We start from the raw sequence: 16044 nt of genomic DNA on the forward strand, positions 1-16044 counted from the left end.
AAAAACCACCTAGGAAACAAAAAAAAATAAAAAATAAAGAATGATCTCCGTGAAGCATATTAACAAAACCCTTCTAAGTGGAAACTTACACATATCATAGTTAAATTTATTATGACGCAATGATTGAGACTGATAATCTGCTATCGTACTCAATGGGTCGACGCACCTGATCAGCTTGATTACAACTAATGGTAGTTGTTATAAGAAAACAAAATATTATAAGAAAAATGGTGTGCCCACAAACTCTATTGAATATTTTGCGAACAGTTACTACTAGACAATTTCTCAAATGCAAAAAATATTTTGCTTTCATTTTATAAACTAAATGCATATATTTTTATAATAAAATACATACAATTTATATAAAAGATGCGCACAAGTATGTAGAAGTGCTCATTTTTACTATTTTATAAACTAAAATACTATTTTATGCAAATGTCCCCAGAACAAGCTTTAGTGCAATTTTGCAACAAGGTAAATTGAATTCCAAGGTAATAGTCAAAGACAAGTAAAGCTCCTACATAGTTATGTGTAACTATACAACTTAATCCCATGCCAATAAGTGGTCATGAATATAAGACCTTGTAAGTAGCTACGAAACTGTAAAGTCAAGAAATAGAAAAGAAAGGGAGATATTGGTGATTATGCGATATAGAAAAGAAAGGGAGATATTGGTGATTATGCGAAGGATCAATAGCACATATATAGAACCAATACTGATACATTGATGACCTAAACGCATGCAGTAGTTACAAAACTTCCCAGGCGTACCTGATATTACATGGGTCAGTCCCATATACATTGATGAGAATGGAAGCTCTTATCAGATAGCAGTTGCACAATAACATTTGTAAGCTTCCTAGCACCTGGACCAGGTCTCAGAATATCTGGATTACCCCAAATGGAGCAAGGATCGGTATGCCCTCCACCTAAACACCAACCTCCTGGAACTATCTTACTGGGACCACGACTGAGAACTTCCTGATCAATGCGGTCAAGAACAGGATCATCCTTGGTGAATCTTGTCCCAAAGACAGCACCACTTTGAGTCATATTTCCCAAGTCACTCACATTCAGCAAACGAGGTTCCTTATCGGGAGATGTATCCCATGTTACATAGTGTAGATTGTCATTAACAATTTTCCTATTGAATTCAGGGGAGTTGCAGAGGACAGTCTGGAAATAGTTTGTCTGTGGCGAGGGCATATTTGAATAATACATCAGAAGAGTTCTTGGCAGATTGTCAGTACCCAGGATGCAATACTCAATAAATTTTCGACTAAGGATAACAGAAGAAGAACCTGCTGCAGAGAAAGTGGTTAGTTCCCTTCTAATCCATTCATCATGCAACCTTAATAGTTAATGCTAATATAGAAATAAGATTGGTGATGAATTTGGAAGGCAAAATAGTACATGATAGGACAATTCTGTTATATCAAATTCAATAGAATTTGATGAGTTTATGTCCATCAGAGTAGTAGTGTAATCTCCTGGCCAGTATAACACTATAACTTGAGTGGCATCTATCCTCTTATCAAAGACATCAGGATAAGGGTGTGCAGGTTAGTGCACAATATATATTCTCCACATATTGGCAACTTACGTCGTCAAAATTCGAACAGCCACCAACTTCCTCCAAATCAACTTATTGTAGGCGGTGCCCCGAAGCCGCTGCCAACACAATGTCTTCCAGCCAATTCCAACATAATTTTTTTGACATTGCACGTTGCATTCAGCACCCATTCTACTTATGCCCAAATATTATTTACATGGTTCGTCAGCTCAGCCGATCCAAACTCTTTCTTTCTCTCTTTCTCTCTTTCCCTCTCTCTCACTTTTTTTTTCTTTTTCTCTCCTTACCATATAGCCATTATTTTTCTTACGGAGAGATCTAGCTCCGGCGAACTTCGACAAATTCCAACAAACTCAAGTATATAATTTTTTAATTTTATTTCTTTATTTTTCTCTTTGTTTTTTTTTATTTCTTCCACTCTCCCTTTTTCTTCTCTTTTCTTCATCACTGCACCATGAGTTTTGTTTCTTTTGTTTGATTTTCTTTCGCTCACTCTCTTTTTAATATCCTCTTCTTTCAGTTTTCACTACACCATAGTTTTACTTTCTTTATTTTCTTATTTTTTATAATTTTTTCTGAATTTTTAGAAGTTTTTCTATATTTTTAAATAATGTTTAGAATTTTATGTAATTAAAAAGTCTGATCCAATCCAGGCGACCGATACGACCGATATGGCCGATACATTATCATTTTTCCGGAAGGCCGACCGCGATTCCAATCCAGATCCCGATCCCAATTTTTCAAACCTTAACTATTTACTTGACATCCTTAACATAAGGGGTCATCTATGTTTGTGCTAACCTTATCCATATGCAGGAAAAAGATACAAATTAGAAATAGTATACGAGATCACTAGACAATTTAGAGGTTTAATTTCCGGTTGACAATTTAATGGAATTAGCTTCTAAACTCAAAAGATACTTCCAATAGAAAATTTTGACAGAATGTTTTCTCAAAGATAATATTTGAGGAAACAAGTCTCATTTGTGTCAGTCTCATCAGCAAACCTCCTAATTGGATTAGCTATTTCAGTTTTCCCATATTTACCCAGGTTCAGAGTAAAACCCTCAAATTTGTCTTAAAGAACAATACTTGTCAAATATGAAAGTTTGAGATGGCATGCATATTCCATAGTTTCCTAAAGGATAAATCAGACAAAAGATGTAGTAAGTGTGGCCTTATATTGTATGAAATATGACATCAAGAAAATTGTAACTACAACCTCTAAAATTGCAATCAATTTTCCTAGCAATGCTGAACAATCTTGGTACCAAACCCTGTGACATCATCCAAGGCTTCACAAAAATGGACAAAGATTTGTAGAGCTTTAAATGTTATTTCAATAATCGGAAGTCTGTCAAATCCTCATGCCTTCACAAAACAAATCATTTCTCTTCTAATCTTCGGATAAAAATATTGTTTCACCAAAAAGACCATCTACACCTCTCCAGTGAAACTCCTTGATGAAAATCTCACAACAAAGAACTCTTGATATTAATTAGATGTGCACGAAGCAAATTCTAGATTGAGTCCTTAGGGAATAAAAAGGCAAAATGAAGGATGAGAAAGGTAGCTAACAAAGTACTTTGCCTACTCAATTCATACACCCTCTCCAATTTGGACCCAAAATTTTGTAGAAGCTCCATCATCTATGCTTGGAACAAATTGGGCCATTTAGCTCAACATTTATTATATTGCAGTTGAGAGTTATTATACTACAATGCTTTATGATCAGAAATGGTTATAATGATCAAGTCGTGTAACATTTATGGATTTACCTATTCACTAAGGTGTCATTTGGATTGAGAATAGGGGCAACCTACTTAAACCCATTCTCCTCTCTCCTCTCCTCATCCATCCAACTATTTGACATTTACCAACAAAGTCCAATTACCATTTTCCCCTTGAAAAGGCATCACTTCAATCAATAATCATTTCATTCATTCTCCCTCTCTCTCATCTCTCTCCTCTCTTCATCCATACACTATAATGGATATTTTGTTCATTTGATATAAAATATTTCCTAACCCACTACTTCTATGTGGTAAAATGACACCACTATTCTATTTTGCAACCAAATACTCAATTTCCCTCAACCTATTTAAGATAACTAAAATGATGTTAAAAAATGGGTATAATTAAGCACGTTCCAAACGGAGCATAAAGTAAGCCATGCATTCCAATGACAGCAGAACTGTCATATCTATCTGTTAATAATCATTAGGAATAAAGATGCCCCATGTCCTACAAGTTCCAATTCTAAAATTACTCTGATACCAGATATGATGCATCCAGATGCAAAGGCTAATTAAAAAGACAGAGAGATCACAAAGTTGTAAGGGTATTAAGTTAAAATACTTTGATATTACCGATTAGTAGTGAAAGATAACTTTGAGAAATGAAGCATTCCATATCACTCCGCAAGCGAATATGTGGCAATAATAAATAGTCTTGATCAATTTTTTATAGTAAAATTTAAGCAATAAATCAACGATAGCCATGCTAATTGGCACAAAGAGTGGTTGGCACTAACCGTGCCAATGACATATTAGCACATGGCATGAAGGATGCCGCACGGCACCTCTCCTAACAACAATCCGCTCACCGTCGCTGCTAGTCTTCACCCTTTACCACTTGCCATCGAACTTGTTTCACCCTTTGCCATCTATCTCATCGTCAAGCTTGCTTCGCCGCTCACGATCGACCTCATAGTTGACCTTGCCGCCGACTACGTCGAGCTTGGGCACGCGAACTATGGGCAACGACGAGGCCGGCAGTGAGCGGCGACTGCAAGGTGAGTACTCTCCCTCCTCTTTTTCTCTTTCCCTTGCAGCATGGCCGGCAAGTGCCACGGCACGAGCCATACCGTGCCAACCGATGGTCGGCACGGGCTATGCTATAAGCACGACCATCCTTGCAATGAATAACTCGATCAAATTAGAAAAGGAACCTCAAAATCTAAAGGGAGAGCATCCAAAGGGTGTTAATTAGGCTCATAACAAGGACACAATAGATAATTAATGGTCGATTATAGACTAGGATGTGGCGACAAGCTTGATATCATCTTAATCACATGCATTTTCCTGCCATAAAGATCAACTAGAGCATGATTCAAATTTGACAAGTTCTAAAAAGAATTAATAACTTCTTCACAACCAACAATCTATCTAACATCAACCCTCCTAAATAGTACCAAAATCCATGGTTCCCAGTTTCAGCCGATTCCAATCTACTATTGACTAGTTTCAATGGCGTATTGGCCAGATCGGCTGATATTCGATCTAGATCGGGCGCCAAAAAAATAAACTGAAATCGAGAGAGAGAGAGAGAGAGGAAGGATATTAAGAAAAAAAAAGGAGAAAGAGAGAAAAGAGAAAAAGAGAGGGTAGGAGCTCATTGGAGAGAAAATTAAAAGAGAAAATTACATATCTAAGAATGGAGGTTGACGGAGCCGGATCTTATATCGGAGGAGTTTACTGGATGTTAATGGAGGCTGAAATGGAGAAGCATCGACTTGAGAGAGAGAGAAGGGGTAGGAGAGGAAGAGTGAGATTGTGAGGAAGGAGGGAGTCGGAGAGGGAGAGGTTTTGAGGGAGATCAGGTTTTTTTTTTGAGTGAGTGAGATTAGAGATAAAGAGTAGATGCGAAAGAGAGTTAGTGAGAGAGAGAGTTAGAAAAAGTTTTTTATTTGCGTGAGAGGAAGAGATTGTGTGTGAAAGGGGGAGAGATTAAAATTAAGAAAATAGTATTTTTATTTTTTAGACTTCATATATAAATAATTTATATTTATATCTTATTATTATTTTTTCTAAAACTTTTAGAAATTTTTTGTATTTTAAAATACAAGCCGATGCGTACAGCCGATAATTATCATGTTTTCATATGGCCAAATTTGATCCCAATTTCGATACTTTGAACTTTGTCAAAATCTTTACTATTGTTCTAGAAACATCTACTTTAGGTTCTAGTGACATACATCCTATAAAACTAAATATTTACCCATACATAAATAAAATTAAAATGAGAAATCATATATTATATCACTTAGTAGTCGATACTGTCTTTCTTTTTTATTTTTCTGTTTACAACACATCCCAATTATATGACTAGCCAAAATTTACTAAATTCCATCTTCTAACAAACTTAATGCACTTCAATTTGTCATCCAAATCTCAAAATGAGATGCACTGACAAAATGTTCAAAGGAAAAAATATATATATTTCACTTTTTATGTGACATCAAAGTAATAATTACACCCTATTTCAAATCTTCCTTTATCTATATCTATTTTCCATCCAAAATACATATATTTCTCTCCAAAAAAAAAAGTTTTAAACTTACTAAATCTATAATTAATTATAGAGTGGTTATAGGCTTGTGAGTTTTTAAGCCGGCAATAACTCACTTTCTCTTTTTAATAAAGTTTGCAAAATGAAGAACTTCTTAAAAACTATTTAAAAATAATAATATTAAATAATATAGTCTTAACTCTTAATGTGAGCTTATAAAAAAACAAAAGAAAAATAAAAAACGGTAACATTATGTTATTATCTAAAGAAAATGATAACCTTATGTTATTTTAGAAAAATTAAAATTTTAAAAAGTAATAATATATTTAGGTATATGCACGCTTGTAAGCACATTTGCGGGCTCATGCATGTACGTAGCCCATTTGTGGGCTTACGGACATCTAAGCCCGCAAATCAATAATTTAAAATCTTTTTATTAATAAAATAATAATATTTAAAAATTTATCATCAAAGTCAAAGGGCATTTTGGTCCATTAATTTTATATATCATTTATTTCCCCTCCAAAATTAATAGTTTTTTTTATATTTTCACATCACATCAAAAATAATAATTATACTTTAGCCTAGTTCACAACCAAACATCATATCTTCTTAGCGTAGTTCAAGATCCTTAATTCAAAACTAAGAAATAGGGCTAGCTAATCAAATTCGGCGCTTGGCCTCAAACCAAACAAAGCCTATAGAATTATGTGGGAATCTAGTTTTCCTTAGGAAATTTTTTCTATAAGAGTGTTTGGATAACTTTTTTTAAGGAAAGTTGTTCCACAAGAAACACTCGTTTCTTGCGTGGATTTTTTTCTCCCTACACTCTTCTCCCTCACTCTCTTCTCTCTTACTCTCCCTTTCCCATCTCTCCCTTTCCCTTTCATATTACCACTCTCTTCTCTCCTCCATCTTCTCAACCCAACACCACTAGCACCACTTCCTCCTTCTCCGCCCACCACCTTCTTCTTCTCCTCCTCCTCCTCTATCAATCACCCACTACCTCTTCCCCCTCCTCCTTTGTCCACCACCACAACCACCACCACCTCCTCCTCACATCTCTCTTCTTTATATTTTTTTCCTCCAAAATTTCCTAATCTATCCAAACATAATAAGTTCCAATCCAAAGGAAAATAATCACATTTTTTCTATACCTACATGTTCAAATTCCTATAGAAAATTTTCCTAATTTACCAAATAGGCCCTTATAGACATTTCACATTTTTCTTCAAAATATAAGAACGAACTGGAATTATTGTATGGGCATTTCAGAGAAACATTCCCAGTTGTGGTTGTACAAATTACAAATAAAGATAAGATACTTTGATGTTATAGAGCCACATAATGTTCTTAGACTTTATAAAATGCAATCTTCTAATGGGAATCAATTCAGTTATATAGTAACAGAAAATAAAACTAACCTGTAAATAACCTATAAGCATTCGGCAGCTCACGCTTTTGTGTAGCATAAAATATGTCAGTCCTGGATGAAAGATAAAGACCAGGATCAACAATAATTGGCCTGATTCTTCGTGACCTGTGTAGGACACAGTTGTAATAATAATTATAGCCAAGCCAATGGTAAAGGTCAAATATAACCAAAAGAAACAAAAGTGAGATGTCCATACTCTCTCCAACCAATATAATTTGTATGCTGAATAAAGTTGAGATCCCTCGGTAAGAAAGAGAAAACATGAAGAAGATCTGGAGAACATTTAAACTCAAGTCAAGCAGCAAGAATTATTGCCAGAAATATGCTATTACAATCCATAGCACAGATTTATAGTCAAACATGACACCTTTAAGCTAAAGGACATAAAGTTTTTACGATATCTTACTAAAGTGCCAATCATTCATCACTATTATATGCTATGCCAAATATAGCGATTAGCAAAGTTTGCTATTTGACTAGATCATTTGCAGCATTTAGTGTCTTGTAAGCAACTTGTGAGATATTAGCTGCATCATCACATGAGGAAGCAGAATTCTTAGGATATAAATGAAGAATAAGACCGTTTATCCTATTGTGAGGAGATTTTTTATATTATTATATGTACCACCATTAAAATGAACATAGATCTATATTCAACTATGCATATTTAGAAGAGTCTCCAAATCCACCCAACATATATGTTATTTATATTGCCTCTATGTTCCACTACTGCACTCATGCACTTTAGTAGGTTGTGAGATATCTAGTTCAATACAGGGAAAGGTAACGAAGGAGAAAGAGGACCATTATGAGAAGTACAAAAGGGCAATGTTCTATGATAGAACAAATTTTCTTACAACTATCTGCAGTTTAACAACAGAAGGATAACATTATCAAGGACGATCGTTGCCGACAAAGCCTCAGAAGGATGATCAAACTGGTGGGGCTGGCACAGCTGGCATGGCAACATGACCAAATTCATTGTAGGAGTGAGATGGCAAGGTTGAGTTAGAGGTCCTTAGAGCGTTAGGAAACAAGGAGGATGATAGGTGGGAAACATTGCTGCCAAAGCCATAGAAGAGATAGGTGAGAATAAAGCTTAGTGACAAGAATAGGAAGCGTAGAGAGGAGACAAAGAGGAAACTGATCCAGGAAAGGAAATTATTTTTCAGAATAGCATCCAAATCAGCCATAATTGATGACCAAATTTTATCCCCTAATAGATCCAGGTGCAAAGATTAAGTATATGCGAACAAGTAAAACTGTAAAACTACAAAGAAGATAAACTGATTGCTTTTATTCCTTAAAAAAATGGGGATAAATTTCAAATGTTGGCTCCATATCAGAACCAGATCTGGACCTTCCAATCATGTAATTTAGTTTAAATTGCTCAATTCTTCAACTGCATTAGGAAAACATCCCAACAATCCTTTCCACCTTCTCACTTGCATGATTAGTTCTATCCGATGTTAATACTTGTTAAAGCAAACGTTCTGCTTTCTCACCCAATTTCTGTTTTCTTTTGTCCATCTTTATTTCTCAAAAGCCACTCTTCAATTGCAGCACATCACATTGTCCAAACTGAAAGTCATAATGATTTCTGCCCTGAGATCATAGGTCAACTGCTGGAGTAAAATCGTGGCAAAATGTGCCTCAAAAAATGTATCATGACAGTGTAAAGTCTATTTTGTTGACCTTTTTTTTTTTTGACCTAGCTCTTCTGCATTTTACCTACATAATTAACCAATTCAAGTCGCTGATTAGATGAAGTGGTGATGGATCAAGTGACTAAGTAAGGGTTTATTAATGGTTTTATAGTTGTTTTCACTTTACAGTTTTCACTCAGTGAAATAATAAGGTGGATCTGCCACCACCTCATGTTACTATTGTCGTAAATTATGGTACTCTACACAGATATGTAGTTAAAACCCCACAACCTCCTACATTACAGAACAGTACTCCCCGCTATCGTATCAGTCCAAATGCACTACCACTTCAGACAGAACGCATCCAGGAGACATGGCTTACATGCACCCAAGGAGGTAAGAACTAAGAACTTCATGATAATTTACGAGGCATCAAAATTTAGATAGCATTTAAAGAGGATCATGTTAGGTTTTGTAATTGACAAATTTGTGACTAAATAAAGATATTCATAATATACTTTTTTATAGTTTTTACTATATAAGTTGTGACATAATGTCTTATGGAGTTTGAAAGATAAATGGAGTTGGTGCAGTAAAGATTGAAATTCATTTGAAGCTTGCTCGAAGCTTGTTCGAAGTTTGTTCAAACAACTTCGAACGAAACTTGTCCAAGAGCTCCAAAAGGTTTTCAAAAGAATAAGATGAGTAGTTTATTTGAACAAGACTTGCCTAAAAGCTCTAGAATATAAAGCTGAATAATTTGTTCAAAGTTGTTTAAATAAACATCGATTGTTCGAACAAACTTTTATTGTTCAAAGTTATTCAAATAAACTTCGAACAAAATTTGCCTAAGAGCTTCAAAAGTCATTCAAAGCAATTTTTAATGTGGCTTGTTCAAACCTATTCAATCATGTTGGAAAATTTTTTATTCTTCAGTCCAAATTAGGGTTTAAGAAGCCTACCTTTTTGGGTCTATAAAAGAGAAAGTCTTGAATAAAAAATAGACACACCACTCCTATAGGCCAAAAAATATCCTTAGAGATCTTTCAAAGAAAAGTTAGGGAGATTAATGTTTCATCTTATTGAAATTCTACTATACTGAAGATTCCATTATATATTGTCTTAAGAATTACAGAAGCAAATCTACAACCTTAAGGATCATCAAAATTAGGTAATAAGCACGACAAGCGGTGTATTGTGGGGGAGTCAAACAAAGCACTATCAAGAAGATTGTGGGTAATAACAATTGGGTTGTAAATGTTTTATAATCGCTGTTTCTATAGTGTTTGATTTGATCTCATAAAAGAGATTCGTGGTTTTTTACCCTTGATTAGTAAAGGGTTTTTTCACATTAAAATTGTTGTGTTTTTTTGTGCCGTTGTATTTTATATTTTGGTCCTCTCTTCTCGTTCTAAGTGAAATAGATATTCTAAAGTAATTAAATATTTTCAGAATTTCATATCATACCCATGAGCCTCATTTCACTCAGAGAACAAATTTTCCACGACAAGCATGCAACAATTTCCAGAGACTAACGTGCAACCTAACAACAGAAATCACTAATTTCATCAAGTATCCTACTAATCCATATTCCAAAAATAAACCAGTTAACATAGCACTGCATAACTTCAATGATCTGACCAGTTCCAGGATGGCATATTTCCTTGAACCAATTTATAAAGTCAAACAGATATTCAATTTTTCCAAAAGAAACCAACCAAATGTCATCTTAAGGAAGTCAATCAAAGATCCCACCTTTCTAATTAGCTTTAAAAGGACACTAATTCTAAGAAAAGGATCATACCATCCTGAGTCATAAGCGGATAATCCGACGCATCAAGATTCACGAACCAATCCCACTCCGCCGCGATCCGAAGCAGCACGGCGGCGCCATGGAGGGTCGCGGCCAGCGCCGAGCATCCCCGGGGGTTAGCAAAGTCAGCATTCCCGACGACGTGGACGTTCCGAATGGATCGGAAAGCCGCGACAGATCGGACGGCTCGGGCGAGGCGATCGCGCTGCTCCTGCGGCGCCGCGCGATCGAGGTGGAGGAGATAGAGGTTCTTAGGATGGTAAACGGCTTGGAGGAGGCGGAGGATCCGGTTACCGTCGCCGTCAGAGCCGGAGATAAAGTAGGCGAAGGAAGGGGGAAGAGGAGAGGAAGTAGATAGGGCAGTGAGCGGGCCGGCGGAGTAGCGGATCGCGGTGGAGAAAGAGGATGAGGAGGAGGAGGAGGAAGAGTTGGGGGAGAGGAAGGAGAGGAAGATGAGGAGGGAGAAGAGGGCGGTGAGGAGAAGGCAGTAGAGCTGACGGGATTCTTTTGGGAAGAAGGGCGAGAGGAAGGAAGGGGGTGGGGAAGAAGACTGCATTGTTGTTCTCTTTTTTGCTTTGTTGATTAGAGTCGCCACCGGTTTTAATCAAAGGTGGGGTTGGGAGATGAGAGTTTGCTGGAATCTTTATATTGGAAACTTTTATGGTGGGAAATTATGAAAAAAGATCTAAATTTGGTAGTTAGAGGTTAACATGATGCTTCCTGGAGCTGCATTTACGGGGTGGAATCAATTTGATTTCGTGTCTAAAGTTGTTCTGTATATAGATCTAGATTTGTTTATCGGCCTAGATAATTAAATTTATATTCATATTTGTAAAATTTATGCGCATAGATATGATATGAATATGAGTTTAAAGAATTCGGACCGGAGTTATATTAATATTTTAATAGTTAGCTAACGGTAGTTTTTATATTTTATATTTTAATGCTGTTAGATAACGGTAGTTTTTATATTTTATATTCTAACATCAACTCTAATTGACTTTATTGTTCAGAGTCTTAATTAGCGTTATATTTATAATTATTTTAGAATAAAAATTTTAATTTTAAGAGTTTGTTTATGATTGGTAGCATCATAGAGAGCATATAACTATATACTAGAACCTTGTATTAGATATCATATATTTATTCAATAAAAAAATTTATATCGTATTTTATAAGAGATTTGAGATAAGATGTCATGGCTTAGAGAGATTCTAAATGTGAGATGCCAAAATTTTGAATTAGTGAGACACCATCTATCTATCTTATCCTTAATAGAATTATTCGACAATCCATTTCTTAATGTAATAATTTGGTATAAGAGTTTCATCACTTGACATTCAATTTATAACCATAAATATCAACTTTTCAAAGAATAAAGATTAAGTATACAGACACAAACAATATGATGAGATTCTATTTAACTTAGTACAATAAATACCTAACATATTACAATATGTATCTAATATCTCTTGGTAATTAAATTATCTTAATGTCTACAAAGATGCTCTCTTTAATCATATTAAGAGATAACTATGATAAATGAGAGCATAAGGTACACAATATAACTTCATCCATTAGACTTGATGACTTGGCCTTTATTGTGAGAAATATCATTAGAAGAGAGAAAGGAGTACAAAAAATCATGAGCACCCAAACATCTTCCTTAGACGAGTAGCATATAACAACAAGGTCATGTACACGATCATTGATAATGACATTGGCATGAATATAGCCTCACAAGAATCGGTACAAATGCTGAATAGTTGAACATTCTAATAAGAGAGACATCCATAGTTTTATCCATTCATCGGAATTACACATTATTGCCTGATGACCTTCTTACGAGGTAAGAATTTATTGGATTTTATTCGGTATGATGTTATTCTTATGAAAGCATGTCATACTCTTTTGAGTTATATAATAGGAATATCTACTATGATGAATTTATAAATACCTAGGCTTTTATATTAAACAAAAATTTATTCCAAACCCATTGAAAACCTTTCAGTTCATGTAAGGAGAATATTGATAGTAAAATTTTGATAATGAGAAAAGTTGGAAGTTTCGAGCAAATAATGTGATATATATCCCAAGGAGTTATCACAAATAGTTGTTGTTGGTGCAGTTGATTTAGTTTGTTGTTGACTTGGTTCTAGGTTCATATATTCCAAATCTAGTTTTATGACAAATGAGCTTAGATGTCCATAAGATGTCTATAAAGAATTACAAAGCATCATCATAGTATCAATTATTAAGAATACAAAGAATGGAACTTTTATCTGGACTACGACAATATAGAAAGTCTTTGAAGCCATTAAAAAGAAAATACTTGAAATTGAGATTGTGTCTACATGTCAAGAAGGATATTAAAAATTTTGGTAAAATAGAAAGGGCGATCAAATTCAAATCATTCTTGGATCAATCTTAAAAAACTACAACGTCTCGGTCAAAATCTTTATGAGCATATCACGGCAAGTTCTTCAGAGCATCCTAGTTTGCTTTATTTGTTTAGAGTCCTAGTTGAGGGTTATTTGTAGTGTTATTTTAGAATAGAAATTTTATTCTATAGATTTTATTTATGATTTGTAGCATCATAGAGAGCTTATAAATATGCTTAGAACCATACGTTAGATATGATATTTGTAATCAATAAAAAATTTCTTCCCTGTATAGAGAGAGATTTGAGATGAGACAACTTAGCTTAGAGAAATTATATATGTGAATTTTAGTTAGACATCAAACTCTTGGATTGGTGAGATGTCATCTATCTATTAAGTGTAAGTCTTCGTGAGATACTAAATTCTTATATTTTTGAGATATTATCCAACTATCTTATCTCATCCTTGAGTAAAATGTTCGACAATCCTCTTCCTACTATGTCAATAGTAGTTTAGGAGGGATTTAGAATTTTTTGTCTGCTGCATTGTTTCATTGAGTCACCTTTTAATTCAGTGAGTAGTGCTATTGATGTTTGCTAAGTTGTGGAGCTTATTTAAAGTGTGTCACCATATTTCCCTATTCCTCCTATGTATTAGGTATGAAAGTATCTAATTGTTATTAATGAAGTTACTCACCTATATACTTTCCTCTAAATAAAAGAAGAAGAAAAAAAGAAACTCTATATAAACTCTATTATATGACGCGTGACATTTATGGGATGATATTTTTATATAATTTTTATTTAAAAATTTTAAAATATTATTATTACTGTTATATTTTTTAAAAAATATTATAATTGTCACTGTAATTATTCTTTCCAAAATAAACTTAGATTCAGAAGAAAAAAAAACTAATTTTTTCTTATCTAAATTATTTAAAATGGTTCAAAACTACCCAATGTTAATCCAATATCATAGCATAATATAAGAATTTTTGTTATGCAAGATAAAATTATTGATAAACACATTATGCACTTTACTTCAAAAAAGAAAGTTATTTAGTCCGTTATATATATTTGTTAACTTTAACAATAATATTTTAATATTTTCTGAGCATTCTATGAAAAATTAACTAAAATAAAAATTTAAAGTCAAAAAATTTCAGGGACAATTATAATAGAAATTATAATATTTTAAAAGTTTTCATTAAAAATTATGTAAAATCTAATTAAAGGAATCAAAGAGCAGTGCTCAATGATTATTTGTGCATAAATGTGAGCTCACAAGCTGAATTGAGCTCTTCAATATTGAAGTATGATCCAACAAATGGTGAGGTTCAATTTGTTGTATGTATGAGCTATAAATAAACTCCAGATAGCTCATATAGAATTTGGGTCCAAATCACTCATAGTCTCATATGTAGGACATTTCATGAGAAGCATAAAAGGGGCCCACCTAGTCTCGTATTGGTCTCCCGTATCAAATTAGACTGCAACAATTGGAAGGTGACCATGCTATCACATAATCGCATTTTGCCCTATAATTTTTTTTTAGAGAATCTTGTAGATAGATAATTCATTAAGCTACAAACACATAATTGCAACGAGACAAAGTATGAAATAGATAATGATAAAACAAGTGCTCAAGTAAATAAAAAAAGATAGAGGGTATAGGTCGATGGCCCTAGAGTACGGGTGAAAACTGGTCGGAGTTGCTATTCGACCCGACTCGGATCGGATTCGGATAAAAATTTTCTATCCGATTTGGATACGGATAGAAATTTTAAAAAAAATTCGGATATGGATTCGGATACGGGTCGGATATATTTTTCGGATTTGGATTCGGATATCGGATATCCGTTTACCCGCATTTTTTTAAATAATTTACAATTTTTAGTTTGCTTATTTAAATAGTAAATATTAATATTGTTACTAATAATACTTTATATATTATTTATAGAGATTAATTTCTCTAATTTTATATATTTGACGTACAAAAAAATTATTTATTGTAAAACTCTTAATAATTTTACGTTAATTATATATAAATAAAATATTACAATTATTTTAAATTTAATTAATATCCGTTTAAGATCCGATTCTTTATCAGAAAATTATCCATATCCGTTTAGTTAGGATATGGTTTTAAATTTTACTATCCGTCGAATATCCGTATCCGAATCCGTATCCGGACTAAAAATATGGATCCGGATATGAATTGACCACTATTCGATCCTTATCCGATCCGTTTTCACCCCTACCCTAGAGACAAGTATTCCTCTTAACCATTGGTGTTAGTAAGAAGAATGTGAATAAAAGAGTCAACACCCTGTGGCTCCAGCAAATGACCAAGGTCGATACGGTGCTGGTGGGATCACGACAATGGCATTGAAAGACTACAGTCAGAAAAAGAAAGCCACTATACTCAAATAAAATGGCGGAGGGTGAGGAGGAGGAGCCTAGGAAGCCGGCAGCTCGAGTGGGCATTGCAGTTACAATGTATGGCAACTGTGAGGGAGGAGGAGGGTGAAAAAGATGGCAATATTTTCGAGAGAAAGAACAATTTGATGGAGGTGACGATAGTGGAAAGCGGAGAAGGATGAAAAATAGGGAGGAAATACCTTAGTAGAGAGGAGAGGAAACCCTTCCCCTCTCCTAGCCACTCAAGCTAGCTAGTAGTCCGGAGAAAAAGAAGATACCAGGAACTAAGAAAACCTGCAACAAGGATGATAGAAGATGGCGACCTTTGGATATGCTAGAAGAGAGGGCTCATAAATATCATTTCTAACCCAAGTAATTTGGTGTTGGGACTTACGAGAGTGACCAACTTGGCAAGCCACAACCATGCCTAGATTTATTGTTGCTCACACTAGTCCAAGCAATCAATGGTCTCTGCGATCAAGAGGA

The 16044-nt window shown here is 34.4% G+C and overlaps 1 protein-coding gene across 2 annotated transcripts; it reads right to left on the bottom strand.

Annotated features, from left to right (window-relative positions):
- Positions 1 to 678: 678 nt before the first annotated feature.
- LOC140785210 (beta-glucuronosyltransferase GlcAT14A) lies at positions 679 to 11377 on the bottom strand. Of its 2 annotated transcripts, none has more exons than XM_073132986.1 (4): positions 10749 to 11377; positions 7495 to 7570; positions 7288 to 7403; positions 679 to 1304 (listed from the first exon to the last, which is right to left on the bottom strand). In XM_073132986.1, exons 1-4 carry the CDS (start codon positions 11311 to 11313, stop codon positions 787 to 789), a joined length of 1275 nt encoding a protein of 424 aa, XP_072989087.1. In that variant the 5' UTR covers positions 11314 to 11377; the 3' UTR covers positions 679 to 786. The 2 variants fall into 2 exon arrangements, with proteins under 2 accessions (XP_072989087.1, XP_072989088.1); XM_073132987.1 differs by having other exon boundaries at positions 679 to 1301; positions 10749 to 11374.
- Positions 11378 to 16044: the final 4667 nt, after the last annotated feature.

Source organism: Typha latifolia, chromosome 3 (genome assembly GCF_019914945.1).
Source record: "Typha latifolia isolate L0001 chromosome 3, TyphaL0001v2, whole genome shotgun sequence".
In the NCBI taxonomy this organism is placed as follows: domain Eukaryota; kingdom Viridiplantae; phylum Streptophyta; class Magnoliopsida; order Poales; family Typhaceae; genus Typha; species Typha latifolia.